Source organism: Accipiter gentilis, chromosome 17 (genome assembly GCF_929443795.1).
Source record: "Accipiter gentilis chromosome 17, bAccGen1.1, whole genome shotgun sequence".
NCBI classification, from domain to species: domain Eukaryota; kingdom Metazoa; phylum Chordata; class Aves; order Accipitriformes; family Accipitridae; genus Astur; species Astur gentilis.
Window position 1 is genome coordinate 30,250,857 of NC_064896.1, and position 25,860 is coordinate 30,276,716.

At 44.8% G+C, this 25,860-nt stretch overlaps 1 protein-coding gene across 1 annotated transcript in view; it reads left to right on the forward strand.

Moving 5' to 3' along the window:
• Positions 1-25,860, forward strand: part of IGHMBP2 (immunoglobulin mu DNA binding protein 2) — a 47,216-nt gene that overhangs the window by 4,443 nt on the left and 16,913 nt on the right. Inside the window, exons 4-8 of the mRNA XM_049821380.1 lie at positions 707-804; positions 8,667-8,830; positions 9,212-9,412; positions 13,547-13,694; positions 16,044-16,218. Coding sequence (XP_049677337.1) covers positions 707-804; positions 8,667-8,830; positions 9,212-9,412; positions 13,547-13,694; positions 16,044-16,218 — 786 coding nt within the window. The remainder of the gene's footprint in view (positions 1-706; positions 805-8,666; positions 8,831-9,211; positions 9,413-13,546; positions 13,695-16,043; positions 16,219-25,860) is intronic.

Sequence of the window (25,860 nt, forward strand, 5' to 3'; positions counted from 1 at the left end):
TGGTCACTCTGCTCAGGAGTGTAGAAGCCAATTGAAAATTGCCATGTTTATTCTGAAAAAGCTCTTCTGAGACAGATCTCAGTTTATTTCACTCAGCATGGTTTCTCTCCTTTCCTATTTTACTCCTCTTACTCCTATAGCAGCTTCGCTTAGGGGAGGTATCCACCTTTTGGATGTGCCTTTCTTCTGCTAACTCCTGAGGGAAGCCATACTGAGATAACTCAATTGGATGTGTTATGCCACAGCATCACAACAGCCTAAATTTATCTACCTGCTGGCCGGTATAGTCCTGCTCTTCCCTCTTCCTCTCCTACCCCTCATCCCACACTCAGCTACATATTTTGGTCCCGTGTTGTATCACTTCTGGTACTCGCTGGTTTGTGCGTAGAGCCTTTTCCATCCTGGCAGGAGAAGTGAGTAACTCTTTGCTGAATTAATGTGTTGAAAAGGCTTGGCATAGGGTCTGACAGTATCAAACTGGAATAATAGAAAGTGGAAGTCTGACCAGCATAAGGGATGTGTGTATGTGTGAGGGTTGGGGGATGCAGCAATTAGATAGGATTAGTCTGTTGTGAAGTAACATTTTTCAGATTTGGAAGAATTGAATCTGTGCCCAAGGTCTTCCATCACTGGGCCCTAAGGTACACAGGAATCTCTGAAGGAATTCATGCTGTGCATGTAACCTGGCTATTTTCTTCTTTGACAGAGCTTTAAATGCACTAAAGCAGTATCACAGTGGTCCAGCCTCCGATCTGATTGACGTCCTCTTCTTTTCTTCTGATCCAAGTGCATTCAGTGACACAAGTAAGAATGGTTCTTTATAAGATTTTATACCAGACTTCTTCTGCACCTTTAGGGTTAGAGCCTCTGGACCTTCACAAGCAACCACGTGCACTGAGACTGCTACTGGTTTTAGTCTGCTTTGGTATGTGAACTGAGAGTTACACAGGTGAACTCTTTTGGATGGACTGGTGAGAGCAGTGATGTTGCTGCTTTCATGCTGGTTTTAAGCAAGGATATGGAAAGTTATTGTGGGGAAGGGGTGGCGGGCAGAAATATTCACTCTCCAGAACAATCAGTGAAGCCTGAAGTTCCCTACCCACAGGATGAGAGCTCTGGGCTCTCTCCCTGCCCTGCCCAGTTAGGAGTATGCTTACCTCTTCAGATGTCACATCTGACAGAGGCACAGAGCCAGAGCCCTAAGTGATGACTGTGCAGACATTTCCCACTGTGCCACCGTTACTCCTCTTCCAGTCCTCCAAGTCCTGTCTCTGGCACTGACCAGCTGAGAAGGGTGCTTCTGGTCTCTCAGTTCAAGACCCATTCTTTGAAATAGCCCATTGGAACACAAAGAACTCTGATCTTTGTGAAGTTTTTATCCACACCAAACATGCAGCTTACTTTGCTCCAGGAAAGACCTGAGTATTGAATGTGAGTAGTAAGTGGTGTTGCAACTGGCAGCATTGAACACTTAACTTTTCATACTGGTTTATTGGTCACCAGACACACTTTACTCATGTAAAGACTCTTGTCATCACTGCAAGAGAGACTATTCAGCTAGCTGACACTCACTTTTTTTGGAGTGTACCAAGTAAAGATGAATTCTGGCATGAAACAGGCAGGATTTGTGATGGGGGAATTTGTTTGCACACATTCATGAATCTGAAATTCAATTTAGTTTATGAGGCATTTCTTACTTGCTGCCTGCTCCAGTCTCATCCATAAACTTCAAAGATCAGAAACTGCCAGCACTGCTTCTGTATTGAAAATCCAATAACTCTGCCTTCATGGGAATTAAGTGACTGTGGAACTAGTCCAGTTTGAAACAGCATGGGAACACTTGTATTTTTACAGCCTTCTGATTGTATTCAGTCAAGTTGGAGATGTGCAGGCTGCTTTGGTTTCATCAAATACTTAAAACCTCACAACTTGGTTTTACCAGCAGCTGTCAAAAAAATTGCATATAAGTAGAATCCCCTTTTACTCAGATCTTTTTTGGTGCAAGTCTTTGGGAAAATGAAAGATGAAATTACACAGCTTACCTTTTCAGAGAAACTGTGTGAAAACTAAAGTCTCTGATCAGCAGAATATCCAAGTGCTTGGCAACTGCTAATTAGTATTATCCCTTGACAGAAGGGAAGTATCATCTGGGCTGCAAAAATCAGGGAATGAAAACAGAGGGTGGATTGAGCTGCCTGGCAGCATCAGGCCAGCCATCTGTATCTAAGCCATGTAGAGAGCTCAGGTCTCTCCTCTCATTGCTCAGCAGCATGCCATGGGTGATGCCATCCATCCCTGTCTTGTTCCTTACTGGCCAGGGTTCTGCTTGGTTTCCTCCCCACCACAGCTCCTTGCACTCTGTGCTTGCTGTTGCAGCTTTTCTCTTACTTTGATTACTGTATTGGTTGTCCACAGTGGTCCCCTCTTTCACATACTCACTCCTATTCCCCTGCAGTATACCTTCAGGCTAGGCTTCTGATATGATACACCAAGGATGAAGAATTAATGTTAGTGTGAGTCATATCTCTGTAGTTCTAAGCACTGAGCTTAGTCTGAGTCAAACCTCTTAGCCTTTTGGCTACCTAGGGACCTTGGTGCACTCAGGTTTTTAATATTAGATAAAATAATTAAATTTTAATGAACTAACTTTCTCAGCAGCTTCAACTCCGCTTTTTCCCTTGTGGTAGCAGAACTGCCTTTCTAATGAAGAAAAACTCCTTTTCACCAAATTGCTCAGATGTGCGAAACTAAGCACAGAGATGAATTTTATGTCTCCCCAGCACTGAAAATATTGATTGATAGAAACATTCAGCCACATTAAACAGACAGAACAGATGCAATATGAGAAGGCAGCATATCACCTGAGAACAGCAAAATGCTTTGGCAGGGTGGAATGGCCTTCCATTTACCTCCTCAATTTACAGCTCCTTTCTCCCCAACTAGAAAGTTGGGAATTAAATAATAATGACTTTAACTTTAAATAGGTCCTGCAACGTGCCTTGAACAGCCAACCTCCACTGAGTTGAAGGGGAGGGCACTCAGCAGCTGGCTGGATAAATCCTGTCTCTTACGCTTATATGATGGCACATGCCATCATATAAGGTGTCCCATACACTGTAGGACATGGGGATGTGTCTCTGCAAATAATATAGAAACTCGTAGATGTGTGGACTGTCTGAAAAAGGCAGCAAGTGCTTCCCAGGTGCATGCTCTGACACAGAAGGATAGAAAAAGCTCACAGCATTTCAGGCTGCTTCTCCATGACATGTTATTTCTTTTCATGACAAAGCATCTTTTAGCCTGGTTTCTTAGGGAGACGCTTCCCTGTATCTGTCTCATCCCATCCATTATCTGATTTCAAACCAACCCATCAGGAGTCTCAGAGTTAATAAGTTCTGTACATCTCATAAAACTGGCTGTCTAGACACACATCTATATTAACACCATTCCAGGATGCAATATAAGCTCCACTTCAGTTAGAAACCCAGAAAGCCAGGGGTGGGAGTGAGACCATATAAACACCCACCCAGAGAAAAAGCTAGCACTGACACTTTTGCTGGAAAAGAAGGAGGAAGGCAGCCCAGAGTAGATGAGACCCATAACTGGGCGGGTGGATGGGGATATTTGTCACTCTCTTCTATACAAGTGGTGGGGAAGAACCAAATTACAAGGAGATTGAGAAGCAGAAAGGTCATTGGAAATCATAAGCACCCAGGTCTATGCCTGGATGTTCAAGGGTGTTCTCCCAAGGACAAAATAGGCTCCAGCAAATGATACGGGCAGCAGCAGAATCCTAAATCTAAGTCCTTAAGCATTGGGAAAAAATTAGAAGCCTCATTTTTCAAGCACGGGAGTCTCAGGGCCTTTAGTTGGGTTCTGATACCCACTTTCATACCGCATTTTCATAAAGCGCGTAGGGACTTTATAACAAATCAGTTAAAAACTGGTCAGCAGATTCAAGTGTTACAGGGGTGTAAACTGAAAGGGCAAAAGATAGACAACAAGTCTGTGTGTGCTTCACATCCTCAAGAAAGCAGGCTGTAGGTACCCAGACTGCAGCACACAATGCAGAGTTGAAACACAGAACACTCACCAGTACCACTGAAAAATGTGAGATGTAGTGGTTCTTTCCAGCAGCAAAGGTAATGGAGTCTCAATGCCATCCTCTGCTCCGCTGGTGCCTTCTGCTTGTGGCTGTTTCCCAGCATGGACCCTTGTAACCTGGAGGGAAAAGCATCTGTTTGTTTTTTTTATTATTATTTCCAAAAGGTTGGTTATACAGGGTCTCTTTAGGGCATACCCATGTAGAGTTACAGTAGTCTCATGGCCTGTCTGATAAATAGCTTTTAGCTGCTTATTTTTTGCTGTACTGCATTGTGAACTTCTCATGACTGGATCGCAGCTGCTTGGGTTATCTTGGGAGAGCAGGCTGCCAAATGCTGTGCCTGGAGGATCTGTATTAAAGCCTGTGTCATCCCAGGAGAGTGCCTAAATCTAGTCGCCAACTGATTAGGTCAACAAGGAGTCTGAAAAAGCCAATGGAAACATGGTTTTGAAGTAGGTAGCAGCTGCTGGCATCTGACCAGTGCATGATACTGGCTTGCTAAAAAGCCATCACTATGCACAGAAGGGTAATAATGACAAAAAAAGGTAGCGCCCTTTTACCCAACTCCTGATGGCTGGCAGAGTTGCTGCTGCTATGCTAATTTGCACGCAGCTGTTTCTCACAGTGTCAGGAAAATCCTATTCAATACTTGGGGGATGAATCCCTCCCAGTACTAATGGATACAGGCATGACTCCCACTGGAACAATGTCCTGGGAGCATTTTTTTGGCACTGGGCTTGTGTAAGATGGTTATCAGTAATTTGGGAAAAAAAGTGCCAGACTTTTGACCCCAAGAAGCCTGAAATTAGTTTGTACCGGCCTTCTCATTCCAGGGTATTTACAGACAACAGGAGATCTCACAGCTGGTGTGTTCTCACACCATTGCTACTGCAGGATGCTTGGATTGCCCCTCTGGGTCTAGCCAGGAGTATGTTTGGGCTCAGGGTTGAGCAGGGCCAGGTCTGATAAACGTTTTGGGATCTGAACTGTGAGGGACAGCCAGGGGCTTCAGGTTTGATTCAGAAAGCTGCTGGCTCCCCATCGGATGGTAAGTGGCAGGGGTATGTCAGAGGCTCTCCTACGTGAAGGGCATAGCTGAAATGCTACTGGAGATCATGAAAAATGTCAGTGCACTCTCACATGCCCCTCATGGCCAGAAGGATTGTGTTTGCTGAAGTCATGCACTGAATCTGTGCTTTTCATCATTCCTCCTGAGCTGCTGGGATTGTGCATAAGTTGAGGCGTTATCTATAGCACTGCACATCAAAGCACAAATCCTTTCAAAACACTTAAAAATACAACTCTGAATACATATCCTTGGCATAACACAAAAACACTTGACAGGCTGTGGGAAGAATAACCTAAGGAGTAGTCAAAAGGAGCATAAGAAGGTATCACCAGTGGATAGATGGGATCTGGAGCTAAGATTGGGACTGGTCCCCACCACAACGCATTTCCAACCCTTACCTTGCTGCCTCCAGAAAGGTACCAAGTGGGATAATAAGCTTTCTAAAAGGCGAACTCTGAAGTAAACAGGATTTCTGCTCATTGGACTCTCTGGGAAGCAAAATCCAGAAGTCCATGCATAAGAAATGTTCTGCTTGGCTCTCTTCCACTTTAACCTGCACTCATGGCCCAGAAGCATTTGGACCTTTCACACCAGAAATCTCCTACAAGAAATCCTTCCCTGCTCACAGCTTATATGCAGGGACCCCTGCACCTGTACATTGTGGTGGACGTACAGAGATGCTTTGCTTGCCAGTAGAGGTCAGCATTGCTCTGTTTGCTGTGCACCACCAGGCCAGCCAAGCGGATGGACATATTCCCTTTTCTTTAAGAAATAACGTTATGCCTTATTGTAGGCATAACCCTGCAGATGTCTAATAGCTACCAGCTCTCTCCTGTAGTGCTGGTGTAGAAAAGGCAAGGGGGCGTTCGTCTCTATGCCATGACACTGGCTGGCTTGCATGGTCACATCGCATGCGAAAGGCAAGGGTTATATCTAATTCTGCCTATTGCTGTAAAAAGACATTTGAAAAGAGAAAGAAGGAAGAAAAAAAAAAAGCCTAGTTAAAAGGCAAGAGTGTCCCCAGTAAAAGCCAACCCAGCAGGCAGAGCACTGGGGAAGCACCAGGGATTTCTAGCAAAACTTCCTCAGCTTCTTGGCACAAGTCCAGTACATGTGACAAGTCCCTTGCAAAAATCTTAAATGCTCCTTGTCCCTCTGCCATGTGATACCTCTTGTCATCACAGGGGCCATGAAGAGGCCCTTGAGATCTATAGGGAAAACTAAGCAGTCTGGACAACTCAGCTGCCAAAGGCTTCATAGGGAGAGCAGGGGAATTTCCTTGTTTTAGGCTTAATTACAACCTGGATTTTGTCCAACAGCGGCTGTAGTTACGTTGTAACGTAAAGGAGCTGGTCATGGGGTCCCCATGCTTTGCTCTTGGTGCCTATACACACTGATGGTGAAGAATGTACTTTAGAAGGTATATTGAGAAGTAAAAGGCCTCCAGCTCTGGAGAATTTGAGCTTTTCCTCCCGGGGGACTGTTCTTATCCATGTTTGGTGCAAAGACCCCTTTCCTGGACTTGAATATCACCTTCCAACCCAGTACTTCACCTGAACTGCTGATACTGTGCAGAAAAGTGTTTTGGTTCCTGGAAATGTTGGAGGACCAACCTTGATGGCCAAGATGATTTTTTTTTTTTTTCCCCCAATGCTACACTCCCAAATCAAGTTGTGCATCGGGGACTGAATTACCTGACCACCATCGAGACCCATCCGTGCCAGGCCCAAGGATGCAGATTTATGTTTGTCCTCTCCGTTGTGGCCTGAGATGGACAGCCTTGGGCAGAGCAGGGGGCAGGAATGCAGAGTTGATGCCACAGGGCTAGAGCTGGGTTAATGGGTGTATTCTGGGAGCATCTGTGCAAACCCTAAACTGATTGCTTCTAAAGAGCTCTTGGGCCAGCCCTGCTGGAGTAGATAAACTGCATTTCTTCAGGTGAGCCTACTTAGAGCACAGCTGGTAGATGGAGAAGAGTTTAGAGGAGCCACAGCATCCTTTAAAAGGCTCTGCCTTCCTCCTCACCACTAATGTGCCCAGCCCAGAAAAGAGGCATATTTCCCAGCCTGCCTACATAGCAACTTTTGGCAGTGTGTGATTAAAAGGGAAGAGGGTGTGCATGCATGTGGAGAAGCCTGTTTCTGATCTCATTCCTTGAGCAAGGAAATATCAATGACTCCTACATCCCAGCTGTTCCTCATTGTGGGAAATGCCTTTCAGTTTTTAAACTAGTCTTTTTCTCCAGCCCATGGGATGCTTCCTAGTTTTCTCTTCATCGTTAGCAGACTAACTCAAAAATTATGTATAAAGCAAGGGTGAGGTTAACAGGAAAAAGTACCATTAGTCCTGTTTCTCTCTTCCTCACCAAGCATCTTTTTAACGAATGTTGTTTAACCCAGACACCTCATTTAGTTGTGGTGCATCAAAAGTCAGTGCCAGAGGTTACATGGGAGGTGCACACAAGTTAACCTGCCTAAAACAAGCAAAAACTTTCATGCTATTAATCAAGTCCTTAATGCAAAGATAGCGATAAAACACATGATGCCTAGCAGGGAATGATGCCCAGATATTTGTCTTCTATAATCTTTCATAGGAACTTTATTTTCAGTAAACCTCAGTGTAATGAGTCATCATCTGCTGTAATTAACTTCCATAATCCTGCTGCTAATCTCCTTGTTCGTTATGGGGGATGAAAATAAATATGGATTCAAATTAGATAAATCTGGGAGGTAAAAAGCAGCTTGTGAGAATTGGGTCTTCTGCAGTGAAACCAATTGTCTCATAATGCAATTTGCATATTCTTTTCCCTTTATTCCTTTCTGATCATTAAAGCTCAAACTAATTTTAGTTTTCATCATTTATATTGCTGGTTTGTATCTTTTTCCTGCCTTCCTTTTCAGTCATTGTTGAACAATACGGAACTGCTCTTTTCCGCTCACAGACGCTGTAGTTTTTTCTGCTGCTTTTTCACTAGGACCGTGTTGGGTTTGTTAACTGGAATGGAAGTGATTCATTTGCATGATCAACTACTTCCCTCTTTTTATTAAAAGTTTACTAAATACGCTGGCTCACCTTTGAAATAAACCCAGGGCACCTTCCAGACCCAGGAGATCCTAAATGCTTGATGTTATGGCCAGCAAATGCCTTTCTAAATGCTGAAAAGTGTCAGTACATGCTAGCTATGTTCACAACTGAATGGTTGCTCCTTCTGAAGTACAGCAGGGTAGGAGAGAGAATGGGGAAGAGACAGATGCAGGATGGGCAGCCTGTTCATTTTGAAAGCATAACAAGCCTTACTTTTACCAGCCTATGCTCTTTTAGTCACCTAGGTGGTACACAGTGTACCTTCCTCCCCAAGAATGTTACTCTCATTATCAAATTGATTTGGGCCAGCTACTGAGTAGCTTCTTATTTGTATTCATAGATTTGCGCTTCTTCGTGAGCACCCAAGTTAGGGCTGGGGTCCAAGTGAATCTCCTGCTGTCTCCCCAGAGCCTCTAAAGCTTTACAATGACTCGCTGGATGCATCACAGAGAGAGGCTGTCTCCTTCTCACTGGCACAGAGGGAGCTTGCCATTGTCCATGGACCACCTGGCACAGGGAAGACTACAACACTAGTAGAGATCATCTTGCAAGCTGTACAGCAAGGCCTGAAAGTGAGTATCAGTGGCAGAACTGTAGTGACAGTGTTCACCTTGGTTTATTTTGCAAACTCATTGGGCTTCACGGCAGCTGAAGCAGATCCAGTACAGTTGTGCTACACTACAGAGTCTGGCTTGGTTTGCAAGGTCCAGGGAGTTTTGCCTATCAGCTGAAATTAGGTGCAAATAGCAAACCTGAGCTTTGAAGCCTCTATTTATTGAAGACCCTGCACTAGTGCTTCAAAGCAAGGCGAGAATTGCGTTTGGTGTCTGGAGGCTATGGAGGTGTCAGTGGTTAATTCCTAACAGTATGTGTTGGTCTCCCTCCTCGGACACTGTTGCTCCAGTGTTTTTGTGTCCTTAACAGTAACAAGCACTTGGTTTCTCCCCGTACAGGTCCTGTGTTGTGCCCCTTCCAATGTTGCTGTGGATAATCTGGTGGAAAGGCTGGCTGGCTACAAAGCCCGCATCCTGCGGCTTGGGCACCCTGCTCGCCTGCTGGAGCCCATCCAACAGCATTCCTTGGATGCAGTCTTGGCCCGTGGTGACAATGCCCAGATAGTAGCAGATATCAGGAAGGACATCGACCAGGCCTTTGTACGTGCCCCTGCAACATGCCCTGTGTGGGTTACCTGAATGCCAGCTCTCTAGATTAGAAGTACCTGATCTGCTAGCCAGGCAAGCTACTTTGTCTCTAAAACTAAGGAACAACTCTGCCACTTCGTGCATGTTCTTAGAAGAGAACCACTACAGCCAGGTGCTCTGGGTTGCCCCAAAATCAGTGGCTAGAGGCAAGTCACAGTGACTAATCCTGCTGAGAGCCATAGGCAGGGTGCAGCCAGCCTGCACCCATGTTGAACTTGGTATTCGTGGGTTCAAGGCACCATGAGCCCACAGTGATGCTCCCAGTCTGGTTCTTACTGTATCCAGGCAGGGGTAGAATATTGGTGGGCATGAGCCTCTCTGTGGTCAGTTAACAGTAAAAAGGCCACTTCAGGAGAGAGGAAAGAAAAAATAGCATAATGCAGTGGACTAAGTGGCAGTTGATGTGCGTGGCCCTATTTACTCTGATGGGAAGGCATTTAATCTGGCCTTGGAAAAAAGGAACTGGGGTACAAGCTTGGCAGTTTTAGAAATGCGGAAGGCATCCAGCCTGGCAAGGTATCTCACAGAAAGCCTCTCTACCAGGGGCTGCCTGAGCCTCCTTGGTCACCTGCCACCAGTGCTCATCTTCATCTGCTGTAGAAGGGGCTAAAGGTAGAACTCCTCCTAGCTGAATTCCTCATTGATGGCAAAATCATAGTCATTACTGCTGCATGGGGAGATGCTGCAGTGCCCTGCTTTCTGGATTATGTCTGGCATTGTTCATGCAATCCTCTTCACCAGAGAGCGAGAGAAACATTCACATCATTAATTCACTTCCTAACGAGATGTCTGGCTGTCCTGACACTCCCTCCCACTCTCAGCCACCTCAAGTAGAAAGCAGAGTGCACTATAAAAATGCATCCTTAATTTCTCTTTCACAACCTAATTTTCCTAGACTTAATTTACAGAGTAGCTCTTTTCTTCAGATGATAGGTTTTGATACTAATTAGGTTTTTTCCTCCCCCTCCTGGTGGCAGCACTGTCTAGAAGCCATTTTGCAGATGCATCCATCTCAAGAGAGATACTGTCTTGATCAGAGATGCAGGAGGACATCTTCATACCCCTGTACACGTGTTGTGTCATACATGCCCAAGTATATTGCCCTGCCCCTCAGTAAGGCACTGCGCGTTTACTTTAAATTATGCAGACCAAACATGGCTTTCAACTCCGTGAACATTAATCTGTAGCCACCATTATGGAAGCAGCTTCTGTTTTCCCAAATGTGGTTGTGCATCATCCAGTGTTTCTGTTGCTGAGCAGTTGGGGAAGTCACTTGGCAGACAAGTTGGTCTTGCACATAATGTAAGGGAAGGAGAGAGCATCCGAGGGCTGGATAAAGTTGTACTTGTGTCTGAGAGGCAAGTTCATGAAGGATGTACTTATCTGCTGGGATGGAGACCTGGTTGTAGTCACAGCTCTACACAGAATCTTTTTTACTTCTTAATTTATTTTGCATCTTTCTCCCTAGTGGTTAATTTTCCCTTTCCTCTCCTTGGGAGACACTTCAAAAGTTGGGAGGAGGTTTTTTCCACTGCTGATTTTCCATAGTGGAAGGGATATTAAGGAGAAAGCAGAGCCTTCAGCATTAAAGTCTCTATCTGCTTCCTCCCTAGAGCAAGGGGTATGTGGTGATGGGAGATAGACACTGGCCACCAAGGCTTGTTCTGCCCTGAAATACCAAACAAAAACCCAAGAGCTAGCATACTGCTGCAATTCAACTTGCATAACAGTAGTGCTTTGAGCTGCCTACGATAGGGTCTTTCACAGAAGATGGGTCTGACTCATTAGCATCTCTTTCTGGTCTACAGAGAGCTCACCTCCAATGTCCTGGACCATCTTTCCCTCATCCTGCCTCAGTTTCTCCCCTGCAACATCCCCTACTTGCCCCTGGAATAATTTCTTCCTTTGTCCACTCCATATTTTGACTCTTCTCACTCCTTTATTTCACCACTACCCCCAACCACAGGAGAACTAGTAATATAAGTGAAAATCCTTGCTGTCGGCACATCTTCTACCCCTTTGTGTCTCCTTCCCTCACCTGTTCAGGCTTCAAGCTTTCCAGGACATCAACTTCTGGATATTTGCACCAACAAGGGTGCAGTCCCACAGTACCTGAGCAAGAAAGGTAGCACAGATCCAGTGATGTTGAGCAGGATCAGCCAGCAGTCCAGATCACCAGACAGGTCCAGAGTCATGAGGCAGTCCAACCCAGGAAGGAAGTCAAGTCCAGAGCACAAGCCCTATAGCTCAGGCATAGAAACAAAGTCTGGCCTTAAATGCACTCCCAGACCAATGAGTGTGTGGGTGGGGGCCCAAACGAGGCAGGTCAGGACAATTAGAGCCTGCTGGCACCCATCAAGCCCTAATGAGGAGTCAGTGGGATCCAGGCCCACAGTGTGCCAAGCACTATCCTTGGGGTTGACTGACAGTGCTCTGTTATCTCTGGACTGGGCTCCCTGCTCCCTTAGCTGCTTTCAGAGCTGAGAGTTGGTCAGATGTTTGGATCTTAATGTCACCAGTGAACCTCAGAGAACAGTTGCTGTTAATTTACTAACTAGATCTTTTTTGCTGAACAGACATTAAAATTGTCCCTACTGGCACCATTAGTTTTGCTCTCTAATCTTCCTCTCTTTCTAACAGAGAAGTGGCTGCAAATCTGGTTTGTTCCTTCAGCTCAGTGACTATCATCAGGACTGGTGCCTGCCCTGTCCTTTTAGATCAAGCTAAGGAAAAGATGCCTGTGTGATCATGTTTTCTGCATATCTGTCTGTGATCCCTGTAACTTCTGAGCCTGTCAGCCAATTTTGACTACACTTGACAGACTTGTAGAGGTTTCGCAGGTATTAAATACCTACAAGTTTAACGAAACAGGTGGCTGAGTAGAAGAGCGAGACACATGAATGTCTTTCCTAGGGAAAAGACTACAATATGAGCTGAACCATGTTAGATACTGGAGAATCCATCCATACAGAGGATGATTATAGGAACCATCAGGTCATACTGGTTTAGCAGCTTATAAAAGCTTCTGTCTGCAACCTTTTCAGCCTTCTCAAGTCATCAGCCTTACCTCCTAGAAAATAATCTAAGTGCGGATAGCTTTCTCAAGGTGACTTGCAGTGAACGATAGCTTGGCTGTTATCTCATAGCTGCTGGTCTGTAGCCGGGGAAGCGCTAGCAACCAGCGGTGATGATTTGTTGTGTTAGATATATTTAATAGGCATTGCTAAAAAAAGCCATGCGCCTGTCTAGATATTGCTCTGAATCATTTACAGCAACTCAGAAACGCCTTTTTAAAAATGCAAAGCTGCTACTTTGGCTGGACATGGCGCAGTCAACTTGGGGAGCCCTCCTGCTTCAAGGTCATTTGGAGCCAGAGGATCCCTGCTTCCTCCGAGCAACAGAGCAGAATGAGATAGGAAGTCCCAATTCTTCACCCAGCAAAGGCACAAGACCCTTCTTCCCATTAAGCCTAATTACCATTATACATTAGTCCCTGCTTTGTGCCCAGATACTTTGACTGGTGCATAGTCTCAGCCGTCAGATGGACTGAAGCATCTGACCTCCCTGCTGATCTTTGGAGCACTGGGAAAGTACAGGGCAGAGCAGGAAGGGCTGAACAAAGGATTTAAGGACAGGGAGTTACTCTTCAACACTTTATGCTCACAGTTCAAGACTATCAAAATATGCAGCCAGAACAGTTTAAGCATGAACCAACTAAGTCTGAGAAATTGCTGTCTGGACCCTGAGTGATGGTGTTTCTCCTGATGGTTCCGGATGATCTGATCGGCAGCGATATTCTCATTTTGCTGTTTCATGCTCAGAGCCTGGGGCTGTATTGACATAGTTCATCTTTTGCATAGACAGAAATACTCTTTATGCTTCAAGCAACACTGATTGTGGAAGGGGCTTTCTGGCAGGGAGAGGGAAGAGAAACCAAGGTTTTGTGGGACTGATTATGATGAGCCAATGTATTATGGTGGACATAGAGAACCCATGCTGTATCCAGGTTCTCTGGTTATGTGAGAAGCTGAACATATCCCTAGGACTAGAAACAGTTTGTTCTATCTTGATTTTTCTATTTTACAGGCAAAAACCAAAAAGGCTCAAGATAAGGGAGAGCGGAGCCATTTTCTCAGTGAGATTAAGGCACTGAGAAAGGAGCTGAAGGAACGAGAAGAAACTGCCATGGCTGCAGCCCTTACTCATGCCAGTGTTGTCCTTGCTACAAATACAGGTGCAAGATCCTCTTTTTCTTTGGTATTTTACCTTTGTTGCCAGGACTTACATAAACCATGTGCCCTGCAATGCAGCATCCTGCCAGGACAGGAGGGAGACTTAGTCTTCCTGCTCCAAACTCCTGGGAGTTCAGTCAAGTTTGCTGCAAGCTCTCAAGCTCCTGCACAGTGGGATTCTCCCTGCTTACACTCTGGCACGTGATATTGTTGTTTAGCAAAGAATATGGGTCTAGAAGGGCCTTTGGTGTGAGCCAATGTGGCCCACCTTTGTTAGTTCTGAGTAGGAGCTGAGCTTTCAGTGAGTAAACAAGTGCTTTGGAGGTGTGCAGTCTGCTTATTGATTTCATAAGTCACATGAAATTGCTTTCCTGCTTGGGTAATTTCTGTGACTGATCAAATACAGCACGTTTCCATAGCCTGGTCTCAGTCTGCATGTATTTGGTTAGTTCTGTAAGTTGCCCAAGTGGTGTAAATGACATGGGATTTAGGGAACAGTTCCAGGTATTCATCAGGCAGCACATGTAGGCACATCTGCATCTACAAGTAGGAAAGTAGTACCCTTGCACTCGAAGGGGAATATAAGTGCTTAAAGTTTAACACATGCTAAAGTGCTTTTCTAGATCAGATGTATAATATTCCAGGGCCTGCTTATAATCTTCAGATTTGGTTGCTCAGGGATTATTTGCTGAAGGGAAACATCAATAATTTTAGGTCATAGAAAAGAACCTCATGGGGCATTCACAAGTTACTAGTGTGAAGGTTAAAGGAAAGATAAATCCTTCCAGTGCATTAGTTGCTGGGAATTGGCATCTCACTTCTTTTAACTTTGCTTGAAAAAACAGGGGAAGGTTTCCTTTTTTCAGTAAAACTGGTATTTTGTGCTGACCATTGTGTTGATCAGATGTGATTTGCTCCTGGGACTCTGGGACTTGGTAGCCAGTGTGGAGGTCTGTGCAATTCTGCTTCAGCAAAAGGTCGTAGACAAACAAGGGGTTTGGATTTTGTGTTTTCCTCAATTAAGCAATCTTGGTATTTGTCTGAAACCACATAGTCTGATGGGAATTATTATTTATGCAAGCCAAACTGCTCTGTTGCTAGGTTCAGCAAAGAGAGAATTTAATCATGGCAACACACAGGGACACCAGTGACCTTTACTTAATGGGAGTTCAATAAACTCAAGTCGAGCTGCAAGGCTGTAAGGGAAGAAAATCATCTGCACAGCTGCATGCCACATTGGTACAGTCTTTTTTAGATAGAGACAACCTTTCTACTTATTTCTTTTCCACCTTCAGTGTGACAAAATTGCAAAAGTCAAGTTCAAACTGTATGCCCCTTGATACCAGAGTGGATTCATATAGGCTGGGAAGAACTTTTTTAAAGGAAAACACGGTGTCTCAATTGACAAACTGTAACATCTGAACTGATGCAAAGCTGTAGAGGCAGCAGGATTTACAGTAGCAAATCAAAATCACCCCAATCAGAGCTGCTTTCAGAGCTACACTGCAATAGCATGGGAGCTTTTAAAAAAAACTTTCTGTGAACGCTGTGAATCTCCTTGTGTGGCATGCTGGCTTCTTAATCCTCCTCTCCTCCTTTTACATCCCTTTTTCTATGAATTGCAGTGATATTTTTGATGCCTCTGAAATTCACAGTTCTGATCAATGCATGGATCAGTATCAGTTCCTGTCTGGATTATAGTAGGATGTGCCTAAGGGTTATTTGTTTGACATTACAAATGGACAGCTGATGTAAAAAAATAGGCCTTGCCATCATTGTCTGATGACAGTCTCCTATGCTTTCCCTTCTCCTACTGCCATGAGATAGGACAGTGTAGCACAGCCAGGGTCAGCAGGGTAGAGGAGTCAGGGTCTCAGCTGATCTTTCCCTCTTGGGGTGTCCCTCAGTGTATCAGGCAAGGTGAATCTCAAGTCCATCATCCTTTCAGTTTTGGTCGGTGAGAAATTTTCTTTGAATTTCAGGGCAGAAGGAAAGTGGGTGTTCATTAGTGCTTTTGCTCTGCTCCTGCTCTGGGTGAAGTATTTGAGCATATTGTTCTGTTTGTCATCTGGGTTTCACTGTTGTTTTCAAAGATACTTGGAAGCTTTTGGGCCCAGATGCCAGGGCAAAAAAGTACAAACAGAAATTGGCAAAAACAATTCTGACATATACATATAAATGTATAAGTATATGGCATGGACTACAGAGCTGAATGTCTAAATCTGAAAAAAAAACCATTATTTTACCTGCCTCCCTCAATCACAATTAAAGTGTGTGTGCTTTGTTTTAAAAACAAGTTGCTTGCTCTTCTGTGCTTCCCTGCTAAGCTGTGCACCTTCTCCTTTAATTAGGTGCTTCCTCTGATGGCCCACTGAAGTTGCTTCCTGAAAATCACTTTGATCTCGTGGTGATAGATGAGTGTGCTCAGGCCCTGGAAGCCAGTTGCTGGATACCTCTGCTGAAGGCTCCGAAGTGCATCCTGGCTGGGGATCACAAACAGCTTCCCCCCACCATCATCTCTCACAAGTAAGCGTTTCACAGTCCCAGGTCCTCCTGTTATTTATGCAGCCAAACGCCTCTGAATGCCTCAAGTGTCAAGACATTTCATGAATGTGGATTATTTATTGGTATCCCCCATGAGCTGGGTTTGGTCACACTGCCAGAACTACATCAGACCTGTTTTACTGATAGCCACTGCTTAAAGTTTAATGCAGCTCCATCTGAGCAGGCTTTCTTATCGCACGAGGACGTGACAGTTGGTTGTTCTACCTGCTGCTGACCGAGCCACATAATAGCATGGTGCTGGAGAGTTGCCTTTTGTGCTGATGAGTGCCTGCTGGGCAACTGCTTCTGGGCTTGCACAGGTTTTGAGTTTGCAGACAGGGAGAGCAATCCAACAGTCAGCCTTTGGCCCCGCTCTGGAGTTGCCAGGAATTCTCAAAGGTGTGTGCACCTTGCCTGTGAGGCTTTCATCGGTGTGGGAGCAGAGATGTGGTCTGCAGGAGTCCGCGCATTGGATCAAGTTTTGTAGAAACAACATTAGTTGGGTTACCTTGGTAGAGCTGCTAAAGCAAACCTCAGAAACAGAAGGTGATTCTGTACCAGATCCTATCCATTCACAGTAGGAATACTTGCTCAGACAGCGACAGGGAGCTGTCTGCCTTTGAAACACTGCTGTGCTCATTTTGCAGAGGTCCTTTAAGCTGCATCAGGGACACAGTCCAGCAGCTAAGAGTCCCAGCCTTCTCCGAGATTGCCTTTTGCACTTGTCCCACATTTACTTAGGAGTTGTGTGCTCACAATGGAGAGAATCCTCTCCAGAAAAAGCAGGGCAGACAGGGAGAGTGAGTGCAATGAGGCAGGAAGAACGGGCAGAAACTCATGCCGAAACATGTTTCAAGATGATCTATCACACTGGGAGTGTCAGGGGTAGCTCTGCAGCATCATGGAAACAGCTCAAAAAGCCGTTGTAACAACATGTGGACCTTCCCACTCACTGCCATTGCCTCTGTGCAGGGGGAAGTACTGCTGGGGTAAACAGCATGAAATCAGAGGGTACTGTACTGGCTGGTACTGCTGTGGGATTGACGGTTGCTTTCTGTGTGCTTGTCTGCATCCTTCCATCAGTCACCTGAAACATGCCCCAGCTCCAAAGAACTCAATGCTTGCATTGTTCACTTTGGTTTTTTTCTTTAGTGAGGAGTATTTATGCTATGCACTACTACTGAATTATTCAAAATTGTGTGTATTTTGACAGATGTTTTTCCTGGGAGACGTCATCAGCAGAAATACTTTTTCAATTCTGCTTGCTTAGCAGCACTGTATTTTAATTCTTTGTTTTCCCTCTGCTATGCGAAGTAATTTTCAGAGTGGTTAGAAAAGTTGTTCAAAAACAGTTTAAAACAATCACATCAGCCGTTCAAACTAGTAGAATGGTAAGCAAACAGAAGGTGAACAAAACAGAGACACAAATTCTGGTTTCACAAACCAGTATTTGTATATAAACTTTAAAATGTTTGTTTTTAAGAAAGGTGATCTGTTTTTTACATGAGGTTTCCTTGTGCCTGGCAAGAAGGGTGGCCTGGTTTACCTCCTCTTTGCTGACTGCAGGCTCTGTAGAGTGAATTCAGGCTCATACTCAGTTTAATCCAAGCCTTCTCTTCCCTTTATTAAATTCTGCTTCTCTGGTTCCACATTTGTTTATTTAACATATTAATGTTATATTTATAAGTTGGCCCACCAAGATGCTGCATTGTCACACATACCACAGTGACCATAAAACCTCACAATACCTACAACATGCATATTAAGAACAATTAGTTTGTGGAAGAGATCTGTGGCTAGTGTAAATTGCGTGTGCTTCGAGGGGCATACTCCAGATAGCACTGGGGAGCCTTTGGGTAGTTTAAAATATAAATGTGTGCATGTTTATCTGGCTCTAGATCTGGAATTACTGAACCATCATTGTGCAGAAGCAGAGAATAGGGCTGACTTCACAAACTTTCTCTCCTGCTTCCAAAAAATAATGAGCAAGATACATATCTATAATCTTCCTTGAATTTTGAACAAGGGAAATGAAAAATCCAGGGGAAGCAGCGGCTCCCAGCAGGTGGCTAAGAGATGGTGCAAATAATGTTAAGGCACTGTATCATCTTCTCATTTTACCATTATCAGATGCACAAATGCTTGTTGTTTTGTAGATCTTGGCAGGTGATAAGCACATTCCTCCACTGTCTGGTGATGGTGTCTAGGCAGGTGAACTGCAACAAGCCTACCCAGAACCCCCTACCCTTCTTGTCTTGCTGTTTATTTACTGTGAGTTTGCAGACTGTGTCTCTGTGCCTAGGTTTTCCCCATCTGTAAATTAGGAATAAATAATTTTACCTCCACACAGAAGCCAAGTGGCTAGCCAAGGCTGGGACGCTGGAGAGAGGCTGTAATCTGTGCAGAGCCAACAGATGTTGTTAGCCTAGGGTGGGAAGAAGCGGTCAGAGACTAGTTGGGGGCTAGAGCCTCACTTGCTTACTTTAGTAGGGAATTGGTTGAATCTGGAGTCAGATAAAAAAACTATTCCGAATAGAGAAGAGCTCCTTGCCTGATGTGCAAGGTACTTTTTGGAGTAAGTAACTGGTTACTAGCAAGAGGTTTGCAGTTTGTTCCTTCTAATTTTGGGGTTATCATTCTTTAAGTAATGCATAAGGCTCATCTTCTCCACCAGAGAAACTGTATTGTAGCTGCATAACGCCCCAGTCTTTGTGCTGTCCTTGGCCAGCACGATTAATCTCAACTGCCATTCTGAGCAGTGGCACTGGTTTGAGATTTTCACCCCTCTCTCTGCTTGTGCCAGTAAGTTGTTCCAAATTATGAATAAACAGAGAAGAGGGAATTGGATGCTCTTCCTCTGCTTACGCTTCTGGTTGTGGAATTACGCTTGTTCATATATCAGGCTCCTGCCACAGCAATGCTGATTTACAAGATCTGAAGCTTTAGGTGGATGAAAATGCTCACCAGTCACTGTGGTCCCAAGACAGCAACTATGTGCTAGTGAGGCAGACAGGGCTGCCCAGCCCCAGGAACAGAGCCTAGAGACTTATTCTTCCCAAGACTGTCAGATTAAGGGCAAAACATAGTAGAAATACCAACTCCATTACTGTGGGTGAATGGGTCTAATGCTCAACTGATGTCAGTTTTGGCCCCTCTTTGAAATGAAGCAGATTTTCTTCAGAAGCACTCCAGAAACATTATACTACCTGCCAGCTGCTTTCTTCTGCTCTGTCATGATGGCTGATGCCGGAAGCCTTTACTGGTGCTGCATCGTAGCATCAACAGCAAAAAGCTCCTCACTGGTAGGACCCATCTGCTGCAGATCTCCTGGATCTCCTCCTGGTCCTGCTCAAGGAGTTGTGCTTTTCTCTCCCTCAGTTTTGAGTTCATTTGACTTTGCAGTGGAAAGTTTCCACTGTGCAGGGAAGTCAGTTTTTAGGTCAGCTTCCATCTCTTGTGGGGTAATCCCTTTTGGACAAGAAGCCTTAGGGATGTTTAAACACCATGTCACTCTGCCCTTCCTAAAGTTCAATAGATTTAAAATAAAATAGAGCAGAGAGAATGTGTGTCTGAATCAATAGTGTTAACAGATTTATATCTCCGCCTGGCTTACCAGTTAAATTATGATCCAAAGAACTTGCTACATTAAACAAAATTATTGCTCAAGGCATCAGCAGGTCCACGACCCAGGTCCTGGTCAGACATCAGTCACCAGAGCTCAGCCTCTCAGACAGTTGTCTTTTGGAAGACAAAGTGCAAAAAGCCAAGCTGACTTCAGCTTACTTAGAAGAATTATGGGCTGTGCTCTCAAATGCTGCCGCTCTTCAGGCAGGTCTCCCCATTTTAGCCTAAAAGGCAAAGCTGCTATGATGCTGCTGCCTGTGCCAGCCAGTCTTCTCTCAGTTCCCCAAGTAACTCTTGAAACCTATTAGCTAATGTGAAGCAAATCCATCAAAGTATGAAAGTTGGGGAGATCTTCAGCTCTGTAAAAACAGATATAAAAGCTAAGACCTGAGTTTGTCCCTGCACTCAGGGGAAAGCCATCACATGAACTTAACCAGAGTAGTGGCTACAAGAGAAGCCACACAGGAGGGAAACAGAGAAAACCCTGCTTTCTGTATTTATTACTGAAGTATGTTAGTTTAGCACTGGAAAACTCCAGCTAATATCCTGTTGTGTTAGGCATGGTGTATGTAATGGGCGATGGTCCCTGTTATGATCTGAATGAACAAGTGTGAGGGGGAAGAAGGATTACTCTCCCCATTTCATCCCACATCATACGGGAAACCTGTTGTGGCTTCTAGGACTGAGCAAGATGACTTTAATCCCAGCCTGGTGTTTGTCTGTGAGTCCATCTTTCCTGTCTTTCCCCTCATTTCTAAAGACTGACATCTTGTTAAGTAAAATTATTCAAAACTGATTTTTTTCAAGCTTTGCCCATTGATCAGGTGGCTGACTGTTGGAAGACTGAGAATGCAGGAAAACAAGTGGAGACTAAAGCTTTGTTTGCTATTTATGGCTTTACCTTTCATCTCAGTGGGAGCTCTTGGTAGTAGCCCCACAGGTATTAACTGCAGATGGGTATACTAGCAAGTATTGACTGTACATACAGAAATTAGAGTGGGTGCTCATCAGGCAGGCACTGATCTGGAGTCTACCTGCTAGTCCTAGCCTCTGTTTCAGAATAGCAAAAATTCCCTCTCGTCTTTCCAGATTACCAACATGTCCCTCAACTTCCTGTAGAGCAGAGCGCTCTCGAACAGATCATTTGAATCTGCAAAGCGTTTAAATAGCACAATGTAGAGTATTTGTCCTGTAGAAAATACCTGGAATGACAGGTGTTATCCTGATAGAAAGCAAAACTGCCTAATGCTGAAAGAAAAGTTTCTTTCTTTCAAGTTCTGTTGTTGTCTAGTGAAACGCCTCAGCCAGGCTGTGATGGAAAAGATGTGCAGTGAGGTCCAGCTGGAGCAGCTAACAGTTTGGCTCAATACCCTCCTAATTAAATGCAAAAGCTAACAAAATTTGATCAATTAGAACAACTTATTTGAGAAATCCAATTACTTTTCAGATAAATGCCCCTAAAAATTATTAGCTCTGTTTCTTACAGATCTGAACTCTGGCTGTGTTTTTAATTGCTGCCCAAGTAAAAGCATTTGCTGTATTGAACGAGGCACATAACACAGCTTTCCTCTTTACAGCCCCGTCCCCCTGCACGATGCAAATAAAGCAGACGCTGGAGAGCACCACTTTGCACTTTTCACAGTCCCAGCAGGCTGCAAAATGCAACACAAAGGCAGATTCCCTCTAACTCCATCTTATTAGGTACTTCCAGAGATCTAATTAAGGCACCGAATCACCTACCATCTCCTCTTTGGTTAATGGAAAATGATAAGCTATTTCAAGGGATGATTCATGCAGAGGACTCAAAACGCTTCCGCCTGCCTTCCTCTTCTCCTCCACTGCTGACAGCAGACCTGAAGTGGGTGGTCTCCTATTTTGGGGGCCTCAGTGAAGGGTCTAAAGTCAGCCTGCATGAATCTGGGCTGACAGAAGGATCATCTGTTACCGTCGTATGTGAAGTCAATCCTGGTTAAGCAGGAAGTCTCTGTTAAACAGGAATACTTTGATACTTTGTAGGAGCCATACTGCAAGTGCGATCAGACAGCTAGGCTTCCACAAAGGTTGTGCTCAGCTCAGGGAGCCGGGCCCTGTCGGGTATACCTACTTTCTTGTTATCTGCTTCGTCCTCCATGGACTCAGCATTTATCAGTTATTATCATCAGGTTTTTTTCCACTTGAGGCTAAGGGAGTTTTGGTGGAGAGTCTAAAGGGTGCTCCTCTTGCTTGCTTTTTGACATACCTGGAGTTATGTCAGGATGCAGAGGGCATCCACACACACACCTTACAGTACATTCACCTACATCTTGTCCATGCTGGATGTGTTTCTTCTGAAAGACCTCCAAGCGATGGCAAATGCCAGTCCCCTGCTGTTCCCCTTTCGGCAGCCCACTCCAAAGTTCACGGACATCAGCTTCAAGCCTCCTGCTGGGTTTTGGCCAGGTCCCAGGGGGCATCTCAATGCCAGGACACTTTCTGCTGTCTGACAGGAACATTTGTTTTCCTTGTTTTCATTTTAGTCCTCATTCCATCCTTTTCTGACATCCTAATTAATTTGTCTCTACATCAGGGCTTTGATTTATTAATTTGTTTTTACACTCTTCAGATTTCTGCAGATACTTATCAGACCTCTTGCTCTCAACTAGTTTCTTAGACAAGCACCGGAATATTTTGCCGTCTTGTTTGTTAGCAGTAAGTCTGGATGTCTCCACCATCCCAAATCCACGTGCTAGTCCTCCATGCTCAGTAGTTTGCTGATTTGCATATCAGGTCCAAATGGATTTGCTTTCACCTTGTCACTGAAGAGCAAGTGTCAGGCCTTGGTTTTCTTTGGTAGCCTCCACAGCTGGAAAGAACAAGCTACCCTCCTCCATCATATTTGCAAGGACTAAAAAAAAATCCACAATATCCAGAGAAAGGGGGAGTTCTGCACAGCCTCACTTAGTACTACTTTACTTATTTGTGAAACCTCTTAAACCTACACCAGGATAGAAAAGCCTAGGGCACAAAGCAAAGGACAGCTAATACTTCGTGTGTCCACAACAGCCTCAGCCTGTTTTTTGCCATCCAAGAGCTTAATGCAGAGTTCTTGTAGGAAAACGCAGTGACATCCTTCTCCAGACTTTGCTGTCTGAATTTGGTGGTGTACAGTAGAAATCAGAGTCACACCAATGTCTCCTTCTGTCTCTTAGGGAGGAGATCAGCTATCCAGAGGATGAATAAGAAAAGATATAACATGACTGAGTGCACAGCTCCATCCCTCCATGGGAAACACTTCCTATTTGTTCCTCCTAGTAATGATTATTCTTGACATCTACATGGCAGGCCGACTCCTCACACCCAGCCCATAAAGGATATTTCACACTACAGTGGGCACAATAGCCTTTGAAATACTTGGTTCCACTTGGCTACAGCTATCACTGTTAACGTGTAGCATTTCTTCTAAGAACTGGAGAGGGAAGCATTACCTGTGAAGAGCAGCAGGGCTTCATCCTCCCTCATCAGAATCTATCCTGGTACCCCGCACCCCAGGAAGGTGCACTCAAACAAAGTACATCCTTTTCCTGCATGTGAAGCAAGGTGAAACCAGGTTAGCAGCAAATAATGACTGCTGTGGTCTTATGTCGGTAATTTTAGCTTTACTTTAGGTACTTTAAAGTAGATACTCCTGAGCATCAGATGTGTGATTCTGTCTGTCCAACCTCCTATCCCAATTTAATTTCTCTAAAGCAATTGATACTTAAAAAACTTTTGCTCAGTGCTCTTATGATTTTGCTGGCATAGAAATCAACCATTGTAGGAATTAATTAAGCAGTAAAATAACAGGAAATTTATTAACAGGTGAAGTATTTGCAAGCAGTTTAATATCCTCATTATTAATGCAGTGTATAACCTCATGTAGATCCCTGCAGTGGAAACTGTGCTGTTAGTGTATAGAAGAGCACTAGTTCTAAGGCTTGTTGTGAGGTTTAATGCCTCCCCCATGCTTTATTGTATATCATTACAAGAAACACTTGAGAATATTTGTTCTTAAAAAACACCAGGGTTTTCTTACCAATTCTGCATGAAAAACAGTTTTAGGCTTGCTCTTAGATTTGCAAGAATTTGTGAGTCAAGGGAGGGGAGTAAAGGACAAAAGCAAATGGGAGGTACCTTTGGTTGGTAAGGCTGCTAAGCCTGCTGCATCCCTTTAAGACTTTGAGAGCACCTTACTATGGTATCCCTCGCTTCTCAGTTAAGTTGCATGATAGGACTTACACAGCCAGTGTCTGGCAGCAGCAAAGGCCAGGAGCGGCATCATCATCAACAGGACACAGTCCCATGGGGTCTGAGGACAGTGGGCAGAGCCAAGGGCTGGTAATGGGCTTTATCAAGAGCTCCAGCAAGCTATGAAGCAGGTCTGGTGTCCATCCAGGGGGTCCCATCAGGAGGTGGGCTAGAAACAAAGCCATCATGTGGGTCCAGGATCCACCTAGAAGATACAGCTAAAGACGGGATCAAACTGACCTGCAGCATAGATCCAAGGTCCATAGATCTCTCCCTTTGGGAGGCAGAGCTAGGACATAACTCAGGCAGGGACTGAAGGGCCAGTGCTGAGCTTAAATGGAACCCAAGGGCAGAGGGTGTAGGTCCCAGCTGAGGCTGGTCAGGGCAGTTAAAGCCTCATGGTGGCCTCTAGGCCCCGAGAGCCAGATTACCTATGGGTGACTCAATGTGACCTACTTTTTTATTAGCTTGTCAGGAGGAGATGGCTGGTGGAAGGAACCAGAAGCATTTTTACCCTGGTGATAGTGGTCACGCTCTAGGTAAAGACTGAGTGAGAGGTGGGCTCTGAATCTCCAGATTCCTTGGTCACTCTGGAGGAAGGACTGTTCCTAAGGGAACGGCTATTTCAGGTAGGTGCTTGTGCCTGAGTGCAGACAGCTCTCCCTGTTAAAACTGCTTCCTTTCTTCCTTGCCCAAGCGATCAAGGCTGCCTTTTAGCACACCCCGTGGGGCAGAGCAGAGCTGGGAGGATCAGGCTGTCAGCGCCTTCTCATTCAGTTGTGAGCCTGGAAGGAAAAAAGCTAATTCCTGATAACAGAAATAAGCTCCCCAGCCCTACATCCTGCTCTTTCGCCTCACCCCACCTAATCCCCTTCCCCTCCTGAAAACCCAGCCCACCTCTGACAGACTGCTGTTTCACCCACCCCTTGCTTTTCTCCCATGCTCTCAGCTAGTACCGTAAAGACCTCTGTAAGTATATCTGTGCCATACCAGTAGCAACGCTGGGGCTGGGAAGCTGTAAAGGCTTCATGGCCAAACTCAGTGCGGTTCATGATCAGCAGCAAAATGCACAGCACAGCTGGAAACCTCTGTTCCGTAAAGCACAATGTCCTTGTTGCAAACCTGCCAACCCTCCTCCTGGCTTCTGCGCCTGTATGTGTTGTTCAATGCTTGTTAACGTTACAACAGCCTTTGAAAAAGCACCACTGTCTCCAATGTCCTGCAGTTGTGTCCATTCAGAGTTTATGACCCATTTTTTCCCCATGTGCTGCATTCTGTGATTTAGAAAGAAGGAGGGCTAATGAGACTCAACTTCTCGGAAAGATCTACCCTCAATTTTCTCTTCTGCAGTTTTAATGAATTTGCAGTCTCTTGTTATATTTACCAAGTGCCCTGTTGTTAACGTCTCAGGGCTGGCCAGTACAGCAAACAAGACACTCACTGTGGTGCCTTGTAATGTAATGTAATGCTTCCCACGGCAGTAATTGGATGCGTGCTGTGCCCCTTAGCCTTGACGGAAATAATTTTCCCGAGCTGTTCTCTATCATCATTTCATCATCTTCGTGCTTGTTCATTGTGTTCTGGTAGCAACCAGAACCCCTCACCATGAACCACAGTATTGTACAAGGCGCTGGACACACAGTATGAGAAAACTCTTTATGCTCTGAAATGCTCAAAACACAAAATCAAAGTACAACGATTCTTGTTCTTCTTCCTCAGACAGTACCGTTAGGCGAT